At 36.1% G+C, this 26,667-nt stretch overlaps 6 protein-coding genes across 11 annotated transcripts; 1 reads left to right on the top strand and 5 right to left on the bottom strand.

Moving 5' to 3' along the window:
* Positions 1 to 704: 704 nt before the first annotated feature.
* LOC131602237 (aquaporin PIP2-4-like) lies at positions 705 to 8,260 on the bottom strand. Of its 6 annotated transcripts, none has more exons than XM_058874300.1 (5): positions 6,707 to 8,260; positions 5,252 to 6,452; positions 3,848 to 5,141; positions 3,251 to 3,545; positions 705 to 1,994 (listed from the first exon to the last, which is right to left on the bottom strand). In XM_058874300.1, the coding sequence occupies exons 4-5, from the start codon at positions 3,320 to 3,322 to the stop codon at positions 1,155 to 1,157; spliced, it is 912 nt and encodes a 303-aa protein (XP_058730283.1). In that variant the 5' UTR covers positions 3,323 to 3,545; positions 3,848 to 5,141; positions 5,252 to 6,452; positions 6,707 to 8,260; the 3' UTR covers positions 705 to 1,154. The 6 variants fall into 6 exon arrangements, with proteins under 6 accessions (XP_058730283.1, XP_058730281.1, XP_058730280.1 ...); XM_058874298.1 differs by having other exon boundaries at positions 3,251 to 3,978; positions 5,020 to 5,141; XM_058874297.1 differs by lacking the exon at positions 3,251 to 3,545 and having other exon boundaries at positions 5,252 to 5,397; positions 6,372 to 6,452; positions 6,707 to 8,258.
* Positions 4,864 to 6,781, bottom strand: LOC131605269 (uncharacterized). The gene is made up of 5 exons (XM_058877646.1): positions 6,707 to 6,781; positions 6,372 to 6,452; positions 5,252 to 5,358; positions 5,020 to 5,134; positions 4,864 to 4,962 (listed from the first exon to the last, which is right to left on the bottom strand). Exons 1-5 carry the CDS (start codon positions 6,779 to 6,781, stop codon positions 4,864 to 4,866), a joined length of 477 nt encoding a protein of 158 aa, XP_058733629.1.
* On the bottom strand, positions 7,392 to 8,168 carry LOC131605268 (uncharacterized protein At4g19900-like). The gene has a single exon (XM_058877645.1). The coding sequence runs from the start codon at positions 8,166 to 8,168 to the stop codon at positions 7,392 to 7,394; it is 777 nt and encodes a 258-aa protein (XP_058733628.1).
* A 9,310-nt stretch (positions 8,261 to 17,570) lies between the features above and the next one.
* Positions 17,571 to 18,900, top strand: LOC131605267 (type III polyketide synthase B). The gene is made up of 2 exons (XM_058877644.1): positions 17,571 to 17,751; positions 17,906 to 18,900. Exons 1-2 carry the CDS (start codon positions 17,571 to 17,573, stop codon positions 18,898 to 18,900), a joined length of 1,176 nt encoding a protein of 391 aa, XP_058733627.1.
* Positions 18,901 to 18,972: 72 nt separating this feature from the next.
* LOC131602238 (uncharacterized) lies at positions 18,973 to 21,462 on the bottom strand. The gene is made up of 6 exons (XM_058874301.1): positions 21,097 to 21,462; positions 20,515 to 20,714; positions 20,166 to 20,306; positions 19,987 to 20,067; positions 19,386 to 19,510; positions 18,973 to 19,247 (listed from the first exon to the last, which is right to left on the bottom strand). Exons 1-6 carry the CDS (start codon positions 21,317 to 21,319, stop codon positions 19,199 to 19,201), a joined length of 819 nt encoding a protein of 272 aa, XP_058730284.1. The 5' UTR covers positions 21,320 to 21,462; the 3' UTR covers positions 18,973 to 19,198.
* A 4,672-nt stretch (positions 21,463 to 26,134) lies between these two features.
* On the bottom strand, positions 26,135 to 26,659 carry LOC131605266 (probable alkaline/neutral invertase F). Its single transcript, XM_058877642.1, has one exon. It carries the CDS (start codon positions 26,657 to 26,659, stop codon positions 26,135 to 26,137), a length of 525 nt encoding a protein of 174 aa, XP_058733625.1.
* Positions 26,660 to 26,667: the final 8 nt, after the last annotated feature.

Below are 26,667 nucleotides of genomic sequence, written 5' to 3'. Positions count from 1 at the left end.
CAAATTGTGATTTGTGAAACCAATTCCTTGGATATAGTTCAAACCATCCTAGATAAAGTTAACCACTGATTTCGCTCATATGCAAGCATGCTCTTCCAGACTGATGACTTGTTGGGCCGAATTTGGACGGTGTCTCTTTCTCATGTTCTTCATGAAGCAAATGATTGTAGTGACTTTTTAGTTAAGAAGGGATCTTATACTAATGTTATTTTTGTCGGTGGTGCTCCCCTCCTCCGAGGCTAGAATCTCCGCTTCTCTTGTACTCTTTAGGAGTTCTAAGTTGAATTTTTTATTTATTTACTGTTTTTCTTTCTTTGTTTTAGCGATGCCTTGTATAAAAAGACAAAGTAAAAGATATTATATTTCCGATTGATTCAATTTCAAATTAGCTCAAATAATTGAGTATAACCTTTGAATTATATCTTATCATCAGAAGAAATAAGAGTCTTGAATATCTATTAATTATTACCTTTTTTTAATAAATCAATTAGAAAACTTGATTTGACGAGCTTGATTTTTAAAACTGTTTTATAATTATTTAGTTTCTTAATTATTTTCCATAAGTTTATATTCTTATTTTTAAAATAGAACAATTATACAACTTTTAAAAATAGTTTTCAGAAAGAAAAAATCACAAATTTTCAGAAATATTTAAAAAAATTGTTTCATAACAAATTAAATAGAAATTTTTTATTGATTGGCATGTTTTTTTAACTTTTACATTTTTTTAAATTTTTTTTCTCAAGTTTATATTATTTTAAAATTGAAAAAGCAAAATACTAGTTTTTAAATAGTTTTTCAAAACTGTTTTTAAATACTGAAAAGCCAGAACACACTCACATAAGTCCCAAGTAATAACTGAACCATAAATTCTAATTTCGAATATTGGAAAAAAAAAAGTCATATTGATGGAGAAAAATGAATGAGAATTGTTCCTTTCAATGGACCAAATATAGTAAGTGGTAGTAGTTGTTTAAGTAGCATACAACAAAGTCACAAAGTTTATCATCTCCCATTGTACACATAACTTGAAAATCAACTTCACTTTCTTCTATTGTGATATAAATTAAAACACTCAACATTTCTCAAAACACTTAACTTGTTGGAATATACAACACAAACGTTCACCTTCGAATTATATAAACCAGACAAAATCAAGTGGTTTGAGATATATGAGAGGCAGAATAAAAAGTCTCCTTTGAAATGTCACCCTTAGTTATTGTCCCACTAGAACCAATAGCCAACTTTAAGACATCATATTCTTCATCCATCAAAACTAAATGGTCCTTTGGTAGGTTGATAGAGACACTGTAATAGATTAAACAGGCCAAAATAGGCCCGACCCAAAAAACCCAAAGCCCATTCCATAGTGAACCTCCATGAACCAATGCAGCACCTAAGCATCTTGCCGGGTTAAGCCCAACACCAGCATAACCGGCCCGTCCAGTCACAGTTACAGACATAAATACAGCCAACGCCATGGCACCAGCTATGACCAAACATACCATCGGCAAGCCCAAATTCTTTGATCTTTTTTTGTCAAAAGCCAATGTAACACCCAAAAAGAGTACTAAAAATGTGCAAGAGAATTCCAATAACAAAGCTTCATACTGACTGATACTAGAATTGAGTCCTTTGCCACCAATAGCACAACCTCCCAATGAATATGTGTTTACTAGTCTTGGATCCATCACGCACTTGAGTATATAGAAACCAATTATCGAGCCAATACATTGTGCTAAGACGTAAAGGAGTGCACGAGAAAGAGTGGTTACACCTTTTAGAGTAGCTATGAAAGTGAAAACAGGGCTCATGTGGCCACCTGATAGAGGAACTGTGACAATTAAGAATAGGAATACTATGATGAAGACTACAAAGGGAACACTAAGCTTAGGATCAACTTCATGTGAGTCCAAGCATGCGATAATGCAGGTAGATAAGGTGAACATTAGTGAGGCAGTTGCAATTAATTCTGTTAAAGCTGCTTTCCATGTCTAAATATGAAGAAAAAAGGGATTGTTATTATTTTACATACGTAGATAGTGATAGGAAGTTAAACAATTTTTGGTTGAATAGAAAAGGGAATAGGGAAAAATCTATGAAAATTGAGTCACAGCATTGGAAAAAAAAAATGTTAACATGCTACTTATATTATAAAAAGCAACTGTTTTTTAATCTACTGATTTTTATTAGGAGAAAGAGATCTTAATAATTCAGAGTTTAGCTAGGAAATAAGCAATATGTAACTACATCTTTCAACTAGATATGAAACTCAAATGCTCTGTATCAATCAAATTTTAACTGAAGTAAATTTTTTTTTTTTTGATGAAACTCAAATGCTTTATAATATAGTGACAAAAAAAGGAAGGCAATTTAAGTTCTACGTATAATTTTCCCCCAACACAAATTCAATTTCCATTAAATTTTTTTTAGTTATAAATCAAATAGATAACATCCACCTTCTCTTATCGATATATTTAATTGAGTTATGTAGATTGACCATATTAATTATCAATTTAATATAATAAAAATATATTTACTCAGCGTAAGACGTTCATATCATATAAGACTTCTTTATTTCTTTTTAAAGTCTTACATTATAGCAACGACGTTGTTTTTTTTCAAAATTGTAATTGAAGTCATACTAAATTCATTATTCTCACGTATATCAGTCTTTTTAAATATTTTTTATTATAATCGGGTAAAAATTAAAACGTAAAATATTTACATAGATAGACCAAAATTTTAATGATGAATGTTCTACAATGAGGTCTTCTATTGTGATTGAGAAATTATTGTGGGGTATAACTCATTCCTATAAAACCGACTTGTAAGATGAAGACTGTCTCCATTTATAAACACATAGTTATATATTGTCTGATATGAGATTCTTAAGACACACCTTCACGCCCAAGAGAGAGCGTGCAAATAAATGGTGGATAGTTCAATAGGGGAAATTTAATAACAGATGACTCATTGAGGGATGAAAATTGTCCCCATTTGTAAAGTATCTTGAGGCATATATTATCTGATATATTATCTGACGTGAGACATGTTGAGATATTGTAATTGGTGAGGTTGTTCTATTCTTAAACTTTGACCATTTTCCATCCTAAGAATTCATATTTAGTTCTATTTGTCACGATCGCTATTAGAGGTGAAGCTTCTCACAACCATGAGAAAATATAAATTCTAAAAAAAAAGATATTGTTAATTTATATAATAACTGAAAGTCGTATTGAATCATTACCTCCGGGCTGAAAATCTCATGTGCTCCAATAGAAGCCTGAAACTTCCCTATTGAAGGGTTTTTGGGCCCCATACAATTCCTCCGCAAGTCTCAACAGACATTGGAAGTCTTTGTCTACTTAAGGAAAAGGATAAGGATTATTATTGGGTTTTGTAATTGATGGTTGATAACAACCCTTTAGAATTTAGTGTTTAACAAGTGCTCACTGCAACATGTTATTATTTCCATGACGTTAATTGTTATGTGCATTGACTAATGAGTGTTGGAATCGTGTAGCTGCTGCCTGCGTGAATACCTAACAAATGAATATGCTTCAGCTTACTGAATATCCACTTTCCTATAAATCAAGACAAAATAACTAGTTTTTTCCAAACTTTTGTCGCCGCAAACAATGCTAATTTGTGCACCTTTGCTCATCAATTTGATGAAAACCCCGTTAAAAAACCACATCAATACAAAAATTCAATTAACTGCTTCATTATTTTCACGTTTTATTGTATTGGAATCGACGGTTTACGTGTTGCACCAAGAAAGAAGTTACAAAATAATGCAGAAACAAGTAAAAACCAAAAGCGCTTTGATAAAAATTATACTAACCTTTTGACATAATAGTAAGTAGAAAGAGAAATTTGCTAAGATGAAGGTTTGGACAATTTCTGAAATGATAACCATTGACGGCCATAACCATGCCCCAAGGCAACCAACAAATGTCGACATGGACCTAACATCTGAGCAAGAAATAGTATGTTAGTAGGAGATCTGCTGTTACAAAATCTAATTAGGATACATTTCAAAAGAAGCTAGTCAAGAATAGCGGCAAGCTTGTAGCCGGATGGATATCAATAACATGTAACAAAACATAAAGAGTCGGAACATGCAAACAATGGCTTGAAAAGAAAATAAGCTACAGGCAAAACACATGCCACACTGAAAATGTGATTGGGAGATTACAGATTTTAGTCGTCAAATTAGCATCTTCTGCAAACACAAGGTAAGGCCGCCTTGTCAAATGTAGCCTACAATATACCCACGATGATTTTGACCCTGACAATATGACAATGGCAAGTTCTTTACAGCACAAGATGCCCTTTACAAAATGGCTTAGAAAACTTATATACATTTGAAAATTACTAGAAACAAAAGACCTGTTTCCTTTATGAAAAGGTTATCTAATTTTATTTCATAAAATCTATGTTAATTTACTAACAAGGAGATACTAGACTCTTGAAATAAACAATTGTGTATATTTTTTGGAAACAACAAAATTGTCAAAAAGATTGTTTTCATTATCTCCAAAAATGCACCAATCTAACTGACATTTTATATTCTCTCCATTACAATTATTCATCTAAGAGTCTCACATCTTCTTTTTAGCAAATTAAAATGTATACATATTTTAGAAAATGAAAACAGAAAATGTTTTCACAGTAATTGAGACCTAACGATTTATCAAATAATGTTAATATTCCACTCCTTGATCGAGAGGAAGACAATTCAGAAAAATGTGTCTTAGCCTCTTAGGTTTGCCAATCCCTAACACTTGCCAAAAAACAAGTAACCTCTGAACTTGTAAATGAATCAGAGAACAGACAGACTACATAAAATACAAAATATCACAAACAGATGCAGATCTGAAGTACCCAATGAGAACAGCTCATGAATCTTGCTACACCTAGTGCAGTTACATAATGAGCAATGAATGGCTCAACAATCTGAATGTACAAAATGAAACAATATAGAACGGAATGTAACGTAATCAGATCCCTTACATTAGACGATGACGTAGATCCTGTAGTTAAGAAATTATACATGTGTTCTGCATGACCAGCAGTTAGGGTCGTACAGAAACAGCTCCCAGATATAGACAGAATGATCACAAAATTCCTGTCAACTATATGATGAGCAGTAAAAAAAACTCAATTTTCTCATTATAGATAGATAAATAACTAACTTTCATATTTGAAAGCATTGCAAACTACCAAACTATCTAACACCACTTACATCGATCGCCTTCGGTAAAGGGCACTCAGGACACTTGCAGGTTGCAGCTCACTTCTGAATTCCATCAAGTCCCATTTGGTTTTGAGGGGCGGCGAGACAAGTTCATGCTATCAATAAGTAATCACAGACACACATAGCAGCGCGATCTGGGAAACAAACAAGAAATTGTTTTCTTTTGTTCTCTCTCTCTAATCAATAAGAAACTACTTTTCCCCAAAAAAAGGCCGAACAAATGCAGTTGTACAATTGTGTCAACATGCATGCAGAGAAGCAAGCGTATAAGAATTAAATCACAAAAGAAGCGAGCCAGGAATAGTAGCAAGCTTGTAGCCGGATGGTTATAAATAACATGTAACAAAGGATAAAGAGCCCGGACACGCAAACATTGGCTCGGAGAAAAACAAGATATAGGCAAAACACATGCCACTCTGAAAATTCTGCCAGAGAAAAGATTGTTTAAATTAAGTTAGACCTGGCGCAACAAATGGAATTGCTGCCATGTGATTAGGAGATAACAGATTTGGGTCGTCAAATTAGTATCTTCTACAATACACTCACAATAATTTCAACCTCACAACATGGCAAGACCTTTACAGCACAAGATGCCCTTTAAGAAATGGCTTTGTAAACTTATACCAATTAAAATGACGAGAAACCAAGGCCTCATTTATTTTGTGAAAACGTTTCTTCTTCTTATTTCATAAAATTTGTTAATTTACTTCTAACAAGAAAAATTGTATGCATATTTTGAAAAAACGAAAAAATGTCAAAAGATTGTTTTTATTATTTTCAAATATGCATCATCTCTAACTGACATTTCATATTCTCTACATCACAATTATTCGTTTTAAGAGTCTCATGTCTTATTAACAAGCTAAATTGAACACACTTATGTCAAAAAATGAAAACAGAAAATATTTCTAGAGTAGACAGTACTTCAAATTTATCAAATAATGTTAATACTCCATCTGTGATCAACAGGAAAAACAATTCAGAAAAATGTGTCTAAGTTATATCAATCCCTAGGACACGCTAAAAATCAAGTAACCTCTGAATTTGTAAATGAATCAAAGGACTGACTGACTACTGAAAATACAAAATTTCATGAACAGTGGCAGACCTGAAGAACCCAATGGGCACAGCTCGAGAACCTTGCTATGCCAAGTGCAATCACATAATGAGCATTGAATGGCTCCACAATCTGAAAGTACAAAATGAAACGATTCAGAAGGAAAGTAATGCAACCAGTTATTAACAGCTTCCAGATATACACAGAATGCCCAGAAAATCTAGTTAAGTATATGAAGAGAAGTGGATGGATGAAAGATGAATAAAGCAAGGATAACTCGGCACAGGGAGCAGTAAAAAACTGAGTTTTCTTGTTATAGATGGATAAATAACTAACTTTAACATTTGAAAGCATTGCAGACTACCAAACTATCTAACACAACTTACATCGATGGCCTCGGGTAAAGGGCACGCAGTACATTTGCAGGTTGCAGCCCACTTCTGCATTCCATCAAGTTCCATTTGGTTTTGAGGGGCGGCAAGACAAGTTACCTCTCTCACTATGTAATCTCAGACGCACAAGAGCAACTCGTTCTGGGAAACAGACAAAAAATTGTTTTCTTTCGTTCTCACTGTCTTTAATCAATAACAAATTCCTTTTCTTGCCAAAAAAAAAGGGCAGAACAAGTGCAATTGTACAATTGCGTCAACATGCATGCACACCACTACATCGTTGCATTGGAACTTTTAAAAGCCTAATGTAGATGCAGATAAGCTTATAAGAACACTATCTCGAATAAGGTGTAATTCTAGTTTCTCATATTTGCACAAGGTGAGATAAAATCATGCAGGCTCAATTGTATAAGTGGTTTCAATTTCAACCAATCAATATCAACAGTCTACAACAACCATACCACACTGAATGAATCAAAAAATACAAATGAAATAATATTTTAAAAAAAAACCTATCACCTATGATGCACGGACACCCGGAACACGACCCACGGCGACATCAATAATAATTTGAAAAAATAATAAATTAAATGTAATTACAAGTGTCGTGCAGGATTCCTCCACGGACACATACACTGCTTTTTACAGAGGTGTTGGTGCTACATTGCCTATGAGTAAGTTATGCTGCTAACTTGGGTGCCCTAGTGATTTTCCTAGGAGGAAATGGAGTTTTCTTTAACTCATTTACCAGTGACTTTTGCAAGAGTTTATCAACCTTGGTGAGACCAGTGAGACCAAAACTATCAGGATCCTGTAAAATAGGATTATGCAAAGGATTCAAAGCTTCCAAATTAGACTTCAACATCTTATCCTTCTTCAAATAATCACTTTTCTTATCAAACCAATTACTCCAACCTTCTCTCAAAGGCTTCTTACCAACTTTCAACAAAAGCGCGTCCTCAATTCCCTTCACTTGCATCATCTTCGTCCTCACGTACTCGTCCACCGCCACGTCATCGGAACCAAACGCGGTCTTCCCGCGATCCTCCGAATTCGTTTCGAAAATCCTGAATCCTTGATTTGATTCCTCCGTCATCGTCATCATCGATCGCTTGTTGAATGATCTTCTGATTACACCTTCTACGTGGTAGAAGAAATAGCCTGAAGCTTTGTTGCTCTCTTCGATTGGCTCGTCGTCTTCCTCGGCGTCTGTTGTTGATTCCGGAGCCTGTTCTTCCACAATGTCAAGTGCGTCGATTGTGTCCTCTCCGCCGGTTGTATCCTCGTTCGATGAATCGGAGAGGAGGGAGTCGAAGTTTATCTCGTGAGAGAGGGAGCGACGGTGAGTGTGACGGCGGAGGAGGGAGAGTGATGTTAAGAGAAGAAGTGCTGAAACGACGGCGCATATAATGCCGCCGTAACGGGGGCGTCGCCGGAATCGGAGATTTCTTAGCATTATCTCGTCGACGGGAAATTCAGTTACGGTTTTCGTTATCGATGCAGAGTGAAACTGAAATGAAATCTGTTAATTTGAATGGGCCTGATTTACGATAGGCCCAACATCAGTTATATGATAAAACATTTTCACACCCCTTCACTACTTTGCTTACCCCTCTTTTGGCTAAAGTCCCTATTTTACTCTTCTCTTGAAAATTCTGTTTTACCTTTCTCACAATTTTGATTTAACAGTTTTTTACATTAAGAAAAATCTCCCTTTCATATTAATTTTAATAGGAATTTATCAAATTTAAGAGTCTTGAACAAGTTAAAATTTAAGAATGAAGTGAAATTGATTATCAAATTTATAACACTTATATGTAAATGAATTTTATGACAAATTGTTATGTTGAAATACAAATGCAATAGATATTGAATAGATGAGTGAATGACTTTAAAAAATAGACAAGTATGTGTACATAAAAATGTGATGAAGCGAATGGAATGCAACGGGTTGTGAACTAAATTGATGTTGTGAACTTGAGAAGGTTTTTTCTTTGGCCACCTCCCTATGGGGGTCACCCCAGCGAAAATCCCAAAATACCCCTGCTTCGGAAATAAACTTCCGAAGCGCTTTTTTATTTTAAAATATTTCCTTAATTCGGAAGTGCATCTCCGAAAACACCCCATGGGGGGTGTCTTCAGAGATGAACTTCCGAAAACACCTCATGGGGGGTGTCTTCGGAAATGAACTTCCGAATTATGCAGAAACTGTGTTTTTTTTTTATGTTTTTCATAACAGTCTCGCATTTTAATTAAACGCAAACGCCAAATAAAATAAGCAATAGATAAACTGAAAATACTAATATGATAAATAAAAAAAAACTAATCCGATGAAAATAATATATACAAACCGAAAAAAATAAAAATAGTGTGCTAATACAATCCGATAACAAAAAATATATAAACCCGACCACTACTGGGTGTGCCTAAACCTCTCCCCCTGAGACCTCCTCTGCCGCCTGTATGTCGCCGCACGGTCCGCATCAGTGACGATCATCTCCATCACGGCGACTTCCTCTGGACCGCCCCGCTCCACGATACCTCGACCCAACGCGTCCCGCCCAAGCATCGATATCCGCTGGCAGATCGGCATGAGATCAATGGCGTGATCATCCTCGGCCTGCTGGTTCTCCAGGATCTCCTCGTGTGCTGGCCTAGGAGCGCCGGGAATGTCGGGTCTCAGAAGAGGATGTGACACCCGGTAGAACCATGTGACGTATCCCTCCTCACTGTGCCAGTCCTGGGTGACCCGAGTGAGACGGTACTCCAGCGGTACCACATGATCCTCCCAATGCTCCCATATGGCAGTGAGCTGCACTCGGGTCACAGTGTCGGGAGCAGCCTCAAAGGGTGACCTGGGTATCCGCTGCACGAATCCGAACTGACGCATGCACCGCTCAGGGAGATATCGAACCATGATGTCGGTCCTGCATGCCAACCAGCCTGAATATAGAGCAATGCCGTCAAAGGGGACAATCTGAGCGTAGTCGACGAACGGCCTCCAGGTGACGTCGTCGTGCATCGTGCGTTCCAAGTACAGACGATATGGTCCCACCGCATCGTTCCCCCTCTGGAGAGCGTATCTGGCGGCCCTGGGCATGGCGTCCACGTAAGCAGGATCGATGTGAAAGCCGTGGATGCGGGAGAAGTAGGAGATGATCCAGCTCTGAAACAGAAACAAGATAATGTATTAAAATTAAATACGAAACATATATAAATAAATAAATATGATAATGTATTAAAATAAAACGTACCGTAAGCAGTGTGCAGGATCCGACCAACTGCCTCGTCCTCCAGTTAGAGGCCTCATTCAGCTTCTGGTAGAGATATGCCAGAGTAGCTGACCCCCAGTTCCACTGGTGAACGGTATCCAGGTCCATGAAATAGCGGAGGTAGGCCACGTCGACGTACCTGGCACTCTTGTCCACAAAGCATGCAGCGCCTACCACATGCATGTACCAGCACCGGAGAGCGCATCCGCGGTGGTACTCCCTGAATAGGTCGTTATCCTCCTGCTCGGCCGCCGCGTCCAGGTGGAACTCAAAATAGATGCTCAGTGTAGTGAACCAGACATGAGGCCCACAAGTCGTGACGCACTCAAAGTGAGCAACCTCGTGCGGCAGGCCCAAATAGTGCATCATCCACTCAATGGCCTCGACCCTCTGGATCCTGGAGTGGTCCAACAGCGGCCCCCTAATAGGCAGGTGGAGAAGACACTGGACGTCATGCAAGGTGATCGTCAACTCCCCCACCGGCAAGTGGAAAGAAGACGTCTCCTTGTGCCAGCGCTCCACAAATGCCCCCTGCATGCCGGTGCTGATGGTGGTGTACCCGGTCATGCAGAGCCCGCTAAGCCCTGAACCTCGCACATGGTCGTTAAACCACTGAGCTGCTGGTTTAAACAGACCGAAAATCTTCCTGGAGTGGTTCACCATTTTCAATGGCTCTCTCTCCTGTTACAAAAAAAACAAATAAGCGAGAAATAAACGGTAAAATTATAAAAAATGGTGACAAATAAACGGCTAAGTTAAAAAAAATACCTCTCCCTCCCAGATCCGCCGAGCGACGTGATCCTGGTAGTGAATCAGCAGGGAAGTGTCAAAAGGCCCTCCCGGATAGCTATCCACCTCCTGCTCCTCCTGCTCCTCCTCCTCCCCGACTGGAGGGTCAACATCCGGTATGACCTCCTCCTCCTCCTCCTCATCCTCATCCTCCTCCTCTCGCTGGCGGGAAGAAGATACCCGAGCCAGCCTACTCCTAGAGCCTGAAGCAGATGAACTCTCCACCAAGTCCTGTGGAACGTGCACACGGCGTCCCCGGCCCCGCCCGCGTGTCGACGCCAGCTGCGCCGCCGCCCGCTCGCGTCTAGCCGACGCAGTCTGGGACTCCCTGCCCTGTCTGATGCGTGCTGGCTGGTTGCCTGACATGTTCCTGTAAACAATCAAAATCGATTAATATGCGAGACAAATGAAAAAACAAAAAAAAAATGCACTTCTGATACAGTTCGGAAGTTCATTTCCGAAACTGGGATGGAGGTGTTTTCAGAAATGAACTTCCGAAACACCCCTGCGCAGAGCTTTTCTGCAACCTACAACGGCAGACCCCAAAATCAAACTTTAAACCTATGTCTACACATTCTAAACATCCTAAATACCAGTACCAACCTAACCTAATACATATTTTCCTATTTGTAAACACCCTAATATCAATTTTAAGCATAGATCTAAAACTCATAATGCTTACCGATTGAAGAGGTTGGAGTGCTTTTTAATGTAGTATAGGAACCGGTTCCCATGTAGGGACGAACCGGTTCCCCATACTAATTTCCAGAGGCGTGTTTTCTTTGTGTCTCAGGAACCGGTTCCCATGTAGGGACGAACCGGTTCCCACGTACATTTTTCAGATTTCACTTATTCCTTTTTGGCTGTACGTGAAAGGTTTGTGTGGTTAATCTTTCTCTTCCTTATTTTATTTTCTTTTCTTATTTTATTTAATACACATTATACCTTTTCACACCACACATTTATTTTCTTTTACTCTCATTCACACACATTTACTTTCATTATTCACATTCATTCATCTTCATCTTCTCCAAAACACCCTTCCACCTCCATAGTCAAACCCCAATCAAAGCTCCATTATCTCTCCATAACTCTCCAAATTAAATTACCCACTACCTCTAAACACTATATAATCCACCACTCTTTCACAAAATTCACTCAAATCCTTCTCCACTCACCAAATCCTAAAATCCCAAACCCTAACTTTCAACTCCTTTCAACAATGGCACCCAAAGTCTCAAGAAGTGCAAAAGGAAAGAATAAGATTGGAGAGTCCAGTGAAGATCCTCAAGAGCATCAACCAACTGTTAAGAGTCGGAGACTCACTTTCAACATTCGTAGTCGGAAACTCCTTCAAGCAAAATACGGTAAACTCCCGGATTTCCCTACTCACAGTTTCTCTTTTCCGGCTAGACTAGCTAATGCAGGGGTAGCTAATTTTGTGCTTGACCATGGTGATTATTACCCGGATTTGGTTAGAGAATTTTATCATAACCTTAAGATAGTGACCGATGAATTTGATGATTTCACATTACTGTCAAAAGTTTCAAATAAGGACATATGCTTAGATGTTGAAGAATTTGGTAGAGTGTTAGGCATTCCATCTCAAGGCTTAGTGCTCCTTCAAGGTAACATACCGGAGGATTGGCAACCATATAGTAAGATGGATGTTTTTGTGGATATGTGCCGACCAACTCAACGCGACACAGTTCGACAACAACTTGCTACCAAATTTAACATGTTCGGTTCTAGCTTATCGGTAAGTGATAGGATGCTCCATCTTATCATCGCTTATGTTTTATTTCCAAAGAATTCTAACCATTCCAGGGTCAATGAGTTCGAGTTAATGGTTCTGCTTGCTCTGAGACGTGGCATTGAAGTGAATTGGGCACTTTCAATTATGCGCCACATGCAGCTTATGGCTTCCCTTAAAGGAGGCTTACCTTATGCAAGGGCCATCTCTCATATTGTTCGGAATGCTGGTGTTCTCCTCCAAAGGGAACCAAAGAAAAATATGGATGAACAAGAGTGTGCTATCACTTCTGCTACCGCTCTTAAAAATACAGGAATAGTTATGGATCGTGAAGGTAGATTTGTCTACAAAGTTGATTTTGAGCCAACCGTTCCACAATTTCCTCAACCTCCCGAAGGTGGATATACAATGGATATGATGTTTGCAAAGCTGTGTTCTATTCAAACATCTATTGATAACAACAAGAGGGAGAATGACTATGAGCATAACCTTATGAGAAGACAAATGCGGGAAATTCAACGGACTCAAAAGCGTATATTGGCTCATTATGAGGGAGAGGAAGGAAGCGAAGAAGAAGATGAACAAGATGATGATGATGATGAAGAACACATGGATGAAAGTGATTAATTTATTTCCTTTAATTTCTTTGTAATGTTTTCTTTCTATTATTCGTATTTTACTTATGCTTTCTAGACAATGTTCCATTCATGTTCGTGATGTTTAGGATTATTATTGTTTTATGTTGTAACCGTAACAAACTACGTTTCGTATCGTTTGTAGTATTTCATTTGTGTGCTAACTTTGTGGTATTTTACATTTGTGTTATAATTCATATCTTTTTATCTTTTTTCCCATCCTTTTTGATAATAACAAAGGGGGAGAAGAATATGCATGTATTGTTGTTTTGTTCAAAGAAAATGCAGGCCATTGTTAAAATTATCAAGTAAAACTCATCACCATAAATCAAGGAATCATGGATTTAGGGGGAGTCTCTAACATAGGGGGAGCCTTGCATTGTTCAAACACTTTTTCAAAAGCACAAAACAACTCTCTTCAAAAACGTTTTCAAGACTTGGTTGTCATCATCAAAAAGGGGGAGAATGTAGTTGCAAAAGCATCCCAAGCATAGTTTGTTTTGATGAAGACAATATGGACATCAAGCTTTCATAAAGGATGTGCAAAAAGAATCTCAAGTCTTAAAGCAAAGAACACACAATTTCAAAGTCTTGAAGAAATAATAAAGATTCAAGAATCAAGCAATAAATGGCAAAGGTATAAACAATACTCACTTTGACATATAATTGTTCACAAAATATACTCTCATGCATATCATAATCATGAACAAGTCTCATATATCAAAGAGTTCATTTAAAACCTTTTTCATAGTTAAAATTCAAAATAAAGGTTTTAGGAACCGGGTTGTCCCTATGGGGGAACCGGTTCCCAGCATTCTCAAATTTCAGCAATCTGTGGTTTACTATGGGGAACCGGGTTGTCCCTATGCAGGAACCGGTTCCCACGTTCAAAATTCAAATTTTCTGCTGTAACGTTCAGCAGGAACCGGGTTGTCCCAGGCAGGAACCGGTTCCTACTGAACCAGTGTGTTTTTCCATTGCATTTTACACTCAAACGAAATTGTCTTTATATCTTTTAAACATTGCATTGCTTCATGGAAAAATAACCTTTTGAAGAGGTGTTTTACACACTATATATTACACATCTTTCATATTCAAAAATCACCTTCTTCATTAACAATTCATAAACCATATTCTTCATCTTTCAATATTCTCAAGTGTTCATAAATTCTCATTTTCAAGTGAAACTTTCCATACACATTTTCATTGAGTAATCTATTCAAAGTTTCATGCATACATTGTGAACATTTATATTCATTGTTAGAATTGTTTATTTGAAGAAGAAGATCAATCCAAGATTGATAGTGCTATACAAATTTCATCTAAATCTCTTGTATAAATTCAAAAGTATTATCTCCTTACTATCCAGGATTGTTGGAAGTAAGTGTTGTGTTTGAAGAGGATTGTTCTTCATTCACATTAGTATTGATTTGATCTTAAAGGTGTTAAGAACCTTTGATCACCCTATAGGTTAGATAGTTGACATAGGATTGTACAATATTTCTAACTATAGTGAAATCTCTTTCGTGTTTGAAAGGGGACTGGAGTACTCTCGGATTGTGAGGGGAACCAGTATATATCGTTGCGTCCTTTACTTTTCGGCACTTTATAGCTTTTATCACCATTACCAAAGAAAAGAAAAGAACCTTACAAAAACCTTCAAACACTTAACCAAAAAGTATTAGAAATATTCTCATAAAACCGATTAAATTTTGAAAACCTAATTCACCCCCCCTCTTAGGTGCACTCTTATACTTACAGTAATTGTTCTCAAACAATTGGATAATAATTAGAAAGCTACATTTAATTCGAGAAATGTATAATACATCTTTAATCAAGCAATGCCCACCATGTCTCTTCATGATCAAAACATCATCGGTTTTGTCGGCCGCTAAAGTGGTGTCATCCACAAATTTTACTTTATTCTTCATGGCTTGATTAATTTTGAAAAACCAATCTTTCCTCCCTGTCATATGAGTTGAACTCCCTCTTTCGCACTCATCATAACTTTTTCTGCTACCTATAACCGATTGTTGCCTTTACGTAATCGATTACAGCACATTTCTGCAATGTTCCCAAACTGTTGTTGTTGTTCTCCTGCAGCTTGCTGCTACTGCATTTCCTTTCTATAACCATGACCAAGAGTGGGCAATCATCATTAAACTCTTGTCTTGCAACCATGGCTTTACCACTTGAGGTTTCTTCTTGTTTGCGTTGCAATCTCTTGCATAATGACCACATTTTTTATAATTAAAGCATTACATCTTGCTCTTGTCAAACTTTTCCTTTTCACCTCTAAAGTTGTCTTGAGTACCATTCTTGTTGCAGCTGCTCTCACCCTTTTAACAAGTCGGATTCTTTGAATTTTGCGACTCTCTTCTACTAAAATTCTGAAAATTCTTTTTTTCTTCATGAGTCATTTTTCTTTCGACTTCTTGTTCTTCTTATAGAACCGAGCTTGCAAAGCTATCTTCGTCTTTGCCTTGTCATTATTTCTCCCCTCCATCATTTATTCATGAGTCTCAAGAGAGTTTTGAAGATCCTCTTTTTTCAACATCGCAAGATCATTCGATTCCTCAATCGCCACCACAATATTGTCAAATCTTGTCGTCAAAGAACGCAAGATCTTCGATACAACATTCTACTTTGTAACAGTTTTTCCGCATGACTCTATTTGGTTCAACAATCGAGTAATTATCCTCAGTAATCGTTGATTGTCTCATTTTTCTCCATTTGAATCAATTTAAGCTGGTGTTTGTGAGTTTATAACCTCACCACCTTCGCTTTCAGCTCCATCATATGTCTTTTCCATATTTTCCCTCGCTTGCTTCGACGATTCGCAATCACCAACCTTTTCAAAATTGTCATCATCGACACATTAATAGAACAAGAATAACGCCTTAAAGTCTTTCTTTTTCTCTTCCTTATGTGTTGCTTGTTGTGCATATGTTGCACCCTTGGACAAGGGGATTCACTCCATTTTTTATCACTTCAAGAACATTTTGGTAGCCAAACAACACTTTCATTTGTTTGCACCATTTGTCGTAATTTTTCGCATCAAGGACAAGTAGGTTTGTAGGGATTCTTTCATTGGAGACAGAACTCTGGTTGCACACTAGGTATTTTGTGGATCAAATCAGGCTATTGATGCCATGTTAGAAATTAGAATCACACTTTGGTGTACAATAGAGGGTTTGAATGTGGAGAGAGATGGGGAATTAGAGAGAGAGAGAGAGAGAGAGAGAGAGAGAGAGAGAGAGAATTAAGGGTGAGAATTGACATTTCATTCATTGATTAACAATAACAATCACACCTCTAAAATATATATACAAGTGATTGGGATACAAAGCATCAAGCACAAATAAAAAGAAAAAAACAAAAACTCAGACCTATAATCAGTTACACAAAACCTGCAACCGATTACAGCTACTAATAACAAAAAAATATAACAAACAGTGATAACCACTCGTTACTGTTAATGAGTAACCGGTTACACCAACTCCAAAAACACTTTTGACTTATTTTAAAAAAATGTAAGCGGTTATACCTTGTATTAACCAGTTACACCTCATATTAACTAGTTTCATTTGAATTATCAAAAACTCTTGACAAGTATGTTTATTGATTTAAAATAAATTTGTCACCCAACAAATTTCCTCGAATATCGGTTTTAATATTTTAATTGAATATCCAGATTTGTAATCAAAGTTAACAACTTTTCAGTTTTTACGCAGTATTTCATATTTGGTCGTGTCACAATATTAGTAACTACATTTACACCAGAAATTTTTATATTTTTTGATTTCTACATTCTATAAATATAAATTGCTCACTTCAAAATTTTCAAATTTCTTGTACACTTCCAAATCCATAATCCAAATGTGTAAAATACTCGCTTAAATTTTTTATGATATTTTACACCTTCAAATTCTACAATCCGAATATTTAAAAAATGCTCATTTTAAATTTTATAATGCGTCAAAAACAATTTTATAACTTTTACACTACTGAACTGAATCCTACAATCCAAGTATAAAGTACTCAATTTAATTTTTTTATGATTCTCAAACATAGGGAGATCTTATAATTAAGATAAATTCCACTAGGAACTAGTGATATGAAGAGCGGTTCAAAATTGGAGGAAAACATACCTACAATACAAGTAAGAATCAAATCCCAAGTCCCAACCTCAACCTCATCCTAGCAACTAAAGTATGACACAATTACTATGAACGACTTACCTCCCAACTAACACACATTTACCAATTGTACACACTTCATGTATTGCTTATTCTAAACTTGTCACACTATTACTCCCAGCATGTCTACAAACACAATACTATATATACTTGTGCATTCCCTATCCAAAATATTGTGGATAGCTAGCATTCACTGCATAGAGAAGAAATATGGGAGATGAAGGTATAGTGAGAAGTGTCACAAAGCATGTCACACCAGGTAAGGCTACTATATTGGCTCTTGGCAAGGCTTTCCCTCACCAGCTTGTCATGCAAGAGTATTTAGTTGATGGATATTTCAGGGACACTAATTGTGACAATCCTGAGCTTAAGCAGAAACTTGCTAGACTTTGTAAGTATATATAGTGAAACATGCACACATTAGTTCAAGTGTTTTATTTACTAAAACCGCGTTTATGTGATACTAACTCAAGTGTTTTATTTACTAAAACCGCGTTTATGTGATACTAACGATTAAATTTGGCTTGATTTGGTATGAACAACAGGCAAGACAACGACAGTGAAAACGAGGTATGTTGTTATGTCAGACGAGATACTCAAAAAGTATCCAGAACTTGCTGTTGAAGGCACGGCTACTGTGAAACAGCGACTAGAGATATGTAACAAGGCAGTGACACAAATGGCGATTGAAGCTTCTCAAGTATGCATAAAGAATTGGGGTGGATCTTTATCGAATATAACACATGTGGTTTATGTTTCGTCTAGTGAAGCTAGGTTACCGGGCGGTGATCTTTATTTATCAAGCGGATTAGGACTGAGTCCTAAAGTTCAACGGATCATGCTCTATTTTGCTGGTTGTTCTGGAGGTGTAGCTGGTTTGCGCGTAGCAAAAGACATAGCTGAAAACAACCCTGGAAGTAGAGTTTTGCTTGCTACTTCAGAGACAACAATTATTGGATTCAAGCCACCAAGTGCTGATAGACCCTATGATCTTGTTGGTGTAGCACTCTTTGGAGATGGTGCTGGTGCTATGATTATTGGTTCAGACCCTATACTGGAAACTGAGAAGCCGTTGTTTGAGCTTCATACTTCAGCTCAGGAGTTTATACCAGACACTGAGAAGAAAATCGACGGAAGACTGACAGAGGAGGGGATAAGCTTCACGCTAGCGAGGGATCTTCCACAGATAATCGAAGACAATGTTGAGGGATTCTGTGACAAACTAATGGATGTTGGTGGGTTGGAGAATAAGGAGTACAATAAGCTGTTTTGGGCAGTTCATCCAGGAGGGCCTGCGATATTGAATCGCATGGAGAAAAAGCTTGAGCTGTTGCCTGAGAAGCTGAATGCTAGTAGGAAAGCTCTTAGGGATTATGGAAATGCTAGCAGTAATACTATTGTTTATGTGCTGGAGTACATGATAGAAGAGGGAAACAAGATTAGAAAGGAAGGAGGAGGAGATATTGAATGGGGATTGATACTGGCTTTTGGACCTGGAATCACTTTTGAAGGGATTCTAGCTAGGAACCTTTGTGCTTAAACTCTTCACACAATTGTGATACAAAGTTTATCGATATTAATAAAGTAAAGAAAATAGTTGTAACAAAAAAACTCTAATCAAATAGAGACTTTATGTAGTATAAAACATCTCGAACCATAATAAATAACCGTACCGCATAACATAAAATATATTTAGTTTACTTTCATCCCCAACTTTACACTTTCCACCAAGGAACAGAATAAGCATGTCAACACAAAGTGTACTCTAAGTCTAACAAGGGTAACCAAACATGATGCCTGATTAAGTTAAAAGAAAATGTGAGGGCATAAATCTTTAATCACACCACTCCAGAGGGAAGACGTAGAACAAGCTGTCCTCCGAAAACGCTGCAATTAAATAAACAAAAATTAGGACAACAGCGCAGAGTTGTGCTGGACATATCTTAAGTCGCTACCAGCAAAAGCTGCAAAAAATTGCAGATACAAGTAGTAAAATGGTAAAACTATATTATGAACTATACTAACCTTTTGACATAATAGTAACAGAAATCGGCTAAGATGAATGTCTGGACGATTTCTGAGATAAGAACCATTGACGGCCATAAACCATATCCTAAGGCAACCAACAAATGTCCACGGGTATCTAACACCTGTTACAAGAAACAGTAAGTTAGTAGGAGACCTATGGTTACAAAATCCAAATACAAAACATAAGATACGAGGCAATAACAGCAGCATTCTTGTAACCACGTGACCATCAATAAGATCGCAGAAACATTGCAAAAGAAGGAGTTGCTGCCATGTAACTTGGGGGTTACAGATTTGGGTCGTCAAATCAGTATATCATTTCCAAATACAGGGTAAGACCGCCTTGTCAATTGTAGCCTACATTGTGTTTGACTCTCACACAATAGCAAGAGCTTTACAGCACAAATTGCCCTTTAACAACAAATGCTGTAGTCATACTTATACCGTTGAGGTTAAAATAGAAACTAAAATTTATCAAAACTTGTTCATATTCCACTCCTTGATCAACAGGAAAAAGACAATTAAAAAAAGAGTAGTTATAAATTTGCAAATGAATCAAAGTACTGACTAATAAAATTGTGAAATTTCATGAACAGACCTGGAGAACCCAATGAGCACAGCTCAAGAATCTTGCTACGCCCAGTGCAAATACATAATGAGCGGTGAATGGCTCAACGATCTGAAAGTACAAAATAAAACAATTCAGAAAGGAAAGTAGTAGAATCAGATCCCATACATTAGAAGACAGACATAGATCCCGAAGTTAAGAAACTATACTTTGGTGTTCTGCATGACCCGAAGTTGGGGTAGAACTGAAACAGCTTCCAGATATACACAGAATGCCCAGAAAATCCTGTTCAATATATGATGAGAAGTTGATGGATGAATAACCAAGGCTAACACGGCACAGGGTACCACCTGCATCAATTTTCAAAAGTAAAGTATATCAAGATGACGCCGATGGAAGGCAATGCACATGTTACAACCAAAAAGTGACAAAACCGAGCATTTACACAAGTGATACTGCATTGAATACTCAAACTAATAATGTTAAACTACCATACTTACCATAAAAGAGAATGAAAAACAATGCGTTTAAATATAGGATAAAACAATCGGAGCTTACCACGTAGTAAATTGCAAAGTTATCCTTCTCTTCCATGTAACTAGCCTTTAGCTTAAATCGAATCATGTATATAACCCACACCGTAGTGACGAAAGTCGCCAAATCAAGTATGGTGTGTATGTCATATTCCATGACAAAACTACAATACAGCCTAACAGCTAAAAATATAGCTGTCAATTCCTGGGATTTGAGTGATAATCCTGTGTACATCATTCATAACCATTATCAACACAAAATCAAAAATTCAATTCATGTCTCTTCTTGATCCAAAAAAAACAAGTCACAATACAAAATTAGGCCAAGCAAAAACAAATTGAAACTAGCCAAACAATGCCAATCTGATTGAAACCATAGAAAAGCAAAGACAAAATTCAATTCCCTTTTAAGGAAATCTAATAAAGGGGGTAAAAATCTATACAAACAAATCCCAAAAAATCGATCTTTTTGATAGAACAAAAAAGGGGAAATTTTTAACCTACCCAACAAACAAAAACAACAACCCAAGAACGAAAAATGTAAAAAGATTCAAAATACACATCGAATCGGAAAAAGAAAGAAAGAAAGAAAGAAAGGAATACGAACCGGCACAGGTTTTCTCTTTCATGAGTTTATAGATAAGAACGGAGATACCGAGGGAGTGAACAGCCTCAGCAGCGACAAAGAGATTATCGTGATCGTGAACGATGAATCGGAGGAGAACAAGAGCGGCCATGCCGGAGACGACGGCGAGAAAAGCCTTGACCTTTGGAGGTTGTCGCCGGACCCATGTGGAGATGGCGTGGATCGATGTTTTCTGAGGTCTCATGGCGAAAAGGGTTTGCTTGTGAGTGCTCGAAAACACAAAGACGACACAGCACAGAGACAAAGATAGTTCCCTTTCTTGGAAGGATCTATAGATTTGAGAGAGAAGGGGATATAGAAATAGAACAAAAACACACGAACAAACAAATTATGTAATTGTGTTATAGATTATATATTAATTAGTAAGGTTGAGATTAAATTAGAATAGATTTTATTTTACTTAATAGTTAATAGTACTTTTTTGTAATTTTTCTATCAAAATAATTGATTTGATTTGATTTTTTTTCTACATGAAAGTTATTTTTTATTTGACTTTTGACACAAAATAATAATATATAATTGATAAAGTAGTTTGATTGTGATATGTTAATAGTAGGGTTGTGATTAAAATCAAACATTTTTAATGAGGTGAGAGTTATGATTGATTGATAAAATAAAAATTCTTTTACTAAAATTGCATGTGAATTAGATTTTTGATTAATTAAATCATGAGAAACTTATAAGAGATAATGGATTAGATAAGGGATACAAATAAGTTAAATTATCTTTCAACAACAAAATAAATAATATAAGATGACTAATATTGAATAGTTTAAGGATAATGTATTTTTCCGTAGCAGAGTTGCGGATAGAGGTGGAAATAGGTTGGACGGATTTAGGTTTTGCTAAATTTAAGTTTGGCCTGTCAAAAAAATTAAAGTCTAAGTCTGACCTGTAGTCTGTGGTAGACTTATTTTAGACCTGAGTCTGACATTTTCGAAGTCCTGGTTATCTTGTTAGTCTACATAAAAGCCTATTTATTTTAGACATATGTAAATAAGCAATTAAAATAATGTTTAAATAAATTAACTAACTAACTAACTAAAAGACCAAGGGACTAAAAATGTGTTTGCATTTTCTTGTTTTAACTTGTCAATTAACATAAGTTCTGTGAGACTATATTTATATAAGAGAACTTATGAAAATAGTATTTGTCAAATATTTTTATCTTATTTTCACGAGTTTTTCAAGATAATCAAGTTTTATTTATATATTTTAATTCAAAGTACAAAACATAACATAATGATAATAAAAAAATTATTCATATTTATTTAAATAGGTCGGCCTGATAGGCTTAAAAGATTTTTTTTGTCCTGAGGCCTAGCCTTTTTAACTAAATAAGCTTATAAAAAAGCCTATGCCTTTTCTATTTAAAAAAATGTGTGGCATGACCTGAGTCTGTGTAGGTTAGTCTGTAGGCCCCTGTTATCGGCCTGGCATATTTCCACCCCTAGTTGCAGAATCATAAATGATGATAGATTGTAGAAATTACGGTTGAACGGAGTTTCCGATGCAATTCGTGGATGTGACACTATAGGTTGAAGGTTTCGATCACGGTGCTTCCTAAATTAGAGGTATTGGTGTTGATACAACGCTGATAATCGATGTTGTCATCTCTGATACAGTGGACCTAAGAGGGGCACTTACATGGTTGGCACTCCAACGCCCAAGTCAGTTTATGGTTCAAGTAGAAATAGGGGATTTTGACAATAAAACCTGACCGCTTTTCTCATTATCGTTATAAAACCCTTTTCTTGTGTTTTCAACCAAAACAATCTTAAACCCCCCCCCCCCATTTACTGTTTAATTTACATCGCATAACATTCCTTGTTTTAATTTCGCAATCTCTGTGGAGACTGATTTATTTTTATTACTTCGTTAACAACACTAGTACACTTGCTAGTAATTTTGTCATCACGCCTCCTAAAATATGGTCCAACTGATAGTCTTTTATGACCATTCAGTCTCGAAGAACCTCACCTGACATAGCTTGTTCGTCTTCATCTTGTTCCATTTCTATTTATCATTTTTTATGTTGTTACTCTTTGAAGGATCTATATATGGAGTGCCTTCCTTGACTAAGTCTTTTGTGACTATTCTTGAAAAATTAAAATCAAACAGACTACCTTTCCCCGTCTCTTAGGATTTGGATTCTTGAAAAGCTACATGAATCGATTCTTTAATGATTGAGGTTCTATTGTTAAAAACTCTATAAGATTTTGCTAGATGAAGAATACCCAATAAATATACTTTCATCTGCTTTAGCGTCAAACTTACCTAACTTGTCTTCACTATTATTTAAGGAAAAACATTTGTTAAAAAAAACTTGTAGATAAGAAATATCTTATTTTCTACCTTTAAGTGACTCGTATAAGATCTTCTCTATGATAAGTATAATGACCATTTTGTTTAATACGTGACACATAGTGTTAATCGTATTCCCCTAAAAGTACTTAGGTAGACTCATCTTACTTATCATAGTTCGTGCTAGTTCTAAAAAAAACTGCGTTCCACAATACCATATTTTGTGGGGTACACGGACATGAGAAGTTGTGGGTTATACCATTTTCTTCACAAAATTCTTCAAAGTGGTGATTAAAAAATTCACCAACATGATCACTTAAGGTGATTATTTTTAAGGAAAATTGATCTTGGAGAAGCTTAAAAAATCTAACAAAAGCTTTAAAGGTTTCTTCCTTATGCGCTAAAAATAAAGTCTAAGTGAATCTTGTTAAATCATCTACTATCACAAAGACATAGTAATTGTCTGCTAGACATTTATTACTTGAGGGACCAAAAAGATCTATATGGAGAAGGTCATAAGGTTTAGTTTCACAATTTTTTTTATTTAAAAGACACTCTTGTTTGTTTTCCCCCATTTTCATGCATCGCGTAACTTTTCTTTTAAAAACTTTATCTTAGGTAGACTATTTACTGGATTCTTAGATGTTATCTTATTTAATAATTCAAAGTGAGTATAGCCACAATGTCTAAGCCACAACCTAGAGTTTTAACTCCATGTAACTAAATATTTGGTACTACTAGTTGATACATCATCTAGGTTCACCGTATAGACATTATCAACTCTAAAACCCTTAAACACTATCTCGTTATATTCTTTTTATGTTTGATTCAACAACTTGAGGTGTCAAAATTATAGTGCACCCTTTGTCACATTATTGACTAATGCTTAAGAGGTTGTGTTTAAACCTTCTAACTAAAAGCACACCATTCATGGTAATTGTGGAGGGATTTTCCACAATACCTTCACCTACATCTTACATTAAGTATTGTCTCCATATGTGATGTAGCTGCGCTCTTTCTTGATGAAGTCAATAAGCATAGATGTGTCTCCCGTTATATGCCTTGAACAAACACTATCCAAGAATAAAATCATATTGGTAATTGTAATACATTCCTACACAAGTTCAATAAGGTAATTTAGGTACCGAACTTTTAGGTCCTCGGGGGTTATTACTACAACTTTTAGGTACCCATGTCATAAAACTACTAGGAACTTTTACATTTCTAATGTGACATTGGGACCTCCCGATAACTATACTAAAACCTAATTTGACCGTTTTCAAATGGATTCATTTAAACATATGCTCACGTGAGTAAACTCGTATATATTGGTAAATTCTTTTCCTACATCAATGTGTACAACACGGGGTTAAAGATCTTCTGAAACCCCATCCTCTGAAGCATTAACTTTGTTGACAACATTAGAATGCATACCACCTACGACCAATAAAAAAATGATAATTCAAGCATCCATTCAAAGGATTCAGATGATACACTCCGGAGGTATCCAGATAGAACTCTCTAGATAATATTCATGAGTCATCATGAAAAAAAATTATTAAAATCATCAATGATAGATATGTACACTATTTGTAACTTCAAACGATTATGATGTTGAAATACAATTGAATTATGTTTGCAAACAAAATTAATGAATATGAATGAAAGAATTTTTTAGAGGGTTTAAGAAAATATGTTCTATGATCGTAAATGAAAGGCTTAAAATATTGATATAAACATGACTTTCTGACCCGTTAAGCCAGCTTAGTTAGTAGCTGCGCAGAGACAATAAAGTATAGGGGCGCGGATTCGAACCTGCGGCACTCCATTTATTCATTTTTAAATAGTAAATTCTAATCACTAGATTGTTTGACCCAAAAAATGACTTCATAAATTTTACTCTCAGAATTATGTCACATTTTGTCCGAATCGTATGGTTCACTAATTTTAAAAAATTGTTTCGTGCTTCCGGATTTTATCATTTTAACTGAGACATTTTCAAAAGTTTATTAAATTTGAAAAAAATACTAAGAAATTACTTTTTAAATTGATTGGATTTTTTTTAGTAAAAATCTAATGAATCACTTTAAGTCTTTTTGAAATTAAAACATATTAAGTGATAAAAATTTATGTTAAAAAGAAATTTATAAAATAGCATAACTTTTCTATTGAAAGAAAAAACGGAATTAAAAAAAAGACACAATTAAATAAAACAGAAACATTATAACAATTATTTTAAAAATAAAATTTTTCTTTAAAAAGTATTATGTGATAAAAAAACCGATGTTTTTTTTTCTGTTTTAATTTTTTAAAAAAAAAAGTATTTTGTCTATTAAATAAAATTATAATTTATAATATGCTTAAAATTAATTAGATGTTTGTCGGAAAAAATAAAAAAAAATAGATAAATTAAATGATTTTTATGTTTAGTGGATGAATTAGATTTAATTTTTTTCTAAGAAGTAGAATTATTTTCACCAACCCATTACCATGAATCAATTTCCAATAGTGGCTTTTGCTACCTAGTAAGATTGAGACTACATAGTTTATACAGCATTGAATGAACCTAGGAATTATGTGGTGTGTATGATGACACCAACCATACACAAACTAATTCATATCTGCAAACTACATTGATTAAAGTCTTTACAGTGTTTCACCTTCCCTTCTTCCCTTGAACCATTCTGTTCAACTCTCACCAAGAATTTGATCTTCTATGTTGAGGCTTTAGGAGTTTATCATCCTCAAAAGCCACCATACGCAAATGTGATGGATCATCCAGCATCATCCTAGCCACCAAGTATCCAGCAACAGACCAAGTTTGGCATTTCCTAGCTTGCTTCCCAATGTACCTACCATGCTTTCCATCATAGTATTCAGGCCAATTATCCTTCAACAATCTTGCCTCAGCAATGTCAAGCGCACGTTTCGCAATATGCGGCCTTCCCGTCTTGATCGAAGCCGCGGTAAGAAGCCATAAAAGAACCGGCCAAGACCCTCCATTATGGTAACTCCATCTAGTGTTTTTAGGGTCACAGCCTGTTGTGATCCTCCACTCATGATTTTCGAGTGCTGGATAGCATATTTTTGCAGGCATTTCGCCAATTAATGCGTCCCAACGCGATTCTATGAGATCCATGATTGCAGTGGATTGCTCAGAAGTAGCCAAACATGACAGAATTGCAATGCAGTTACCAAGACAGAACCAACGGAAATCCATTCTAGCAG

Source organism: Vicia villosa, linkage group LG5 (genome assembly GCF_029867415.1).
Source record: "Vicia villosa cultivar HV-30 ecotype Madison, WI linkage group LG5, Vvil1.0, whole genome shotgun sequence".
NCBI classification, from domain to species: Eukaryota; Viridiplantae; Streptophyta; class Magnoliopsida; order Fabales; family Fabaceae; genus Vicia; species Vicia villosa.
Note: the sequence above shows the minus strand (reverse complement) of the source record. Positions and strands in the feature narration are given on the sequence as shown.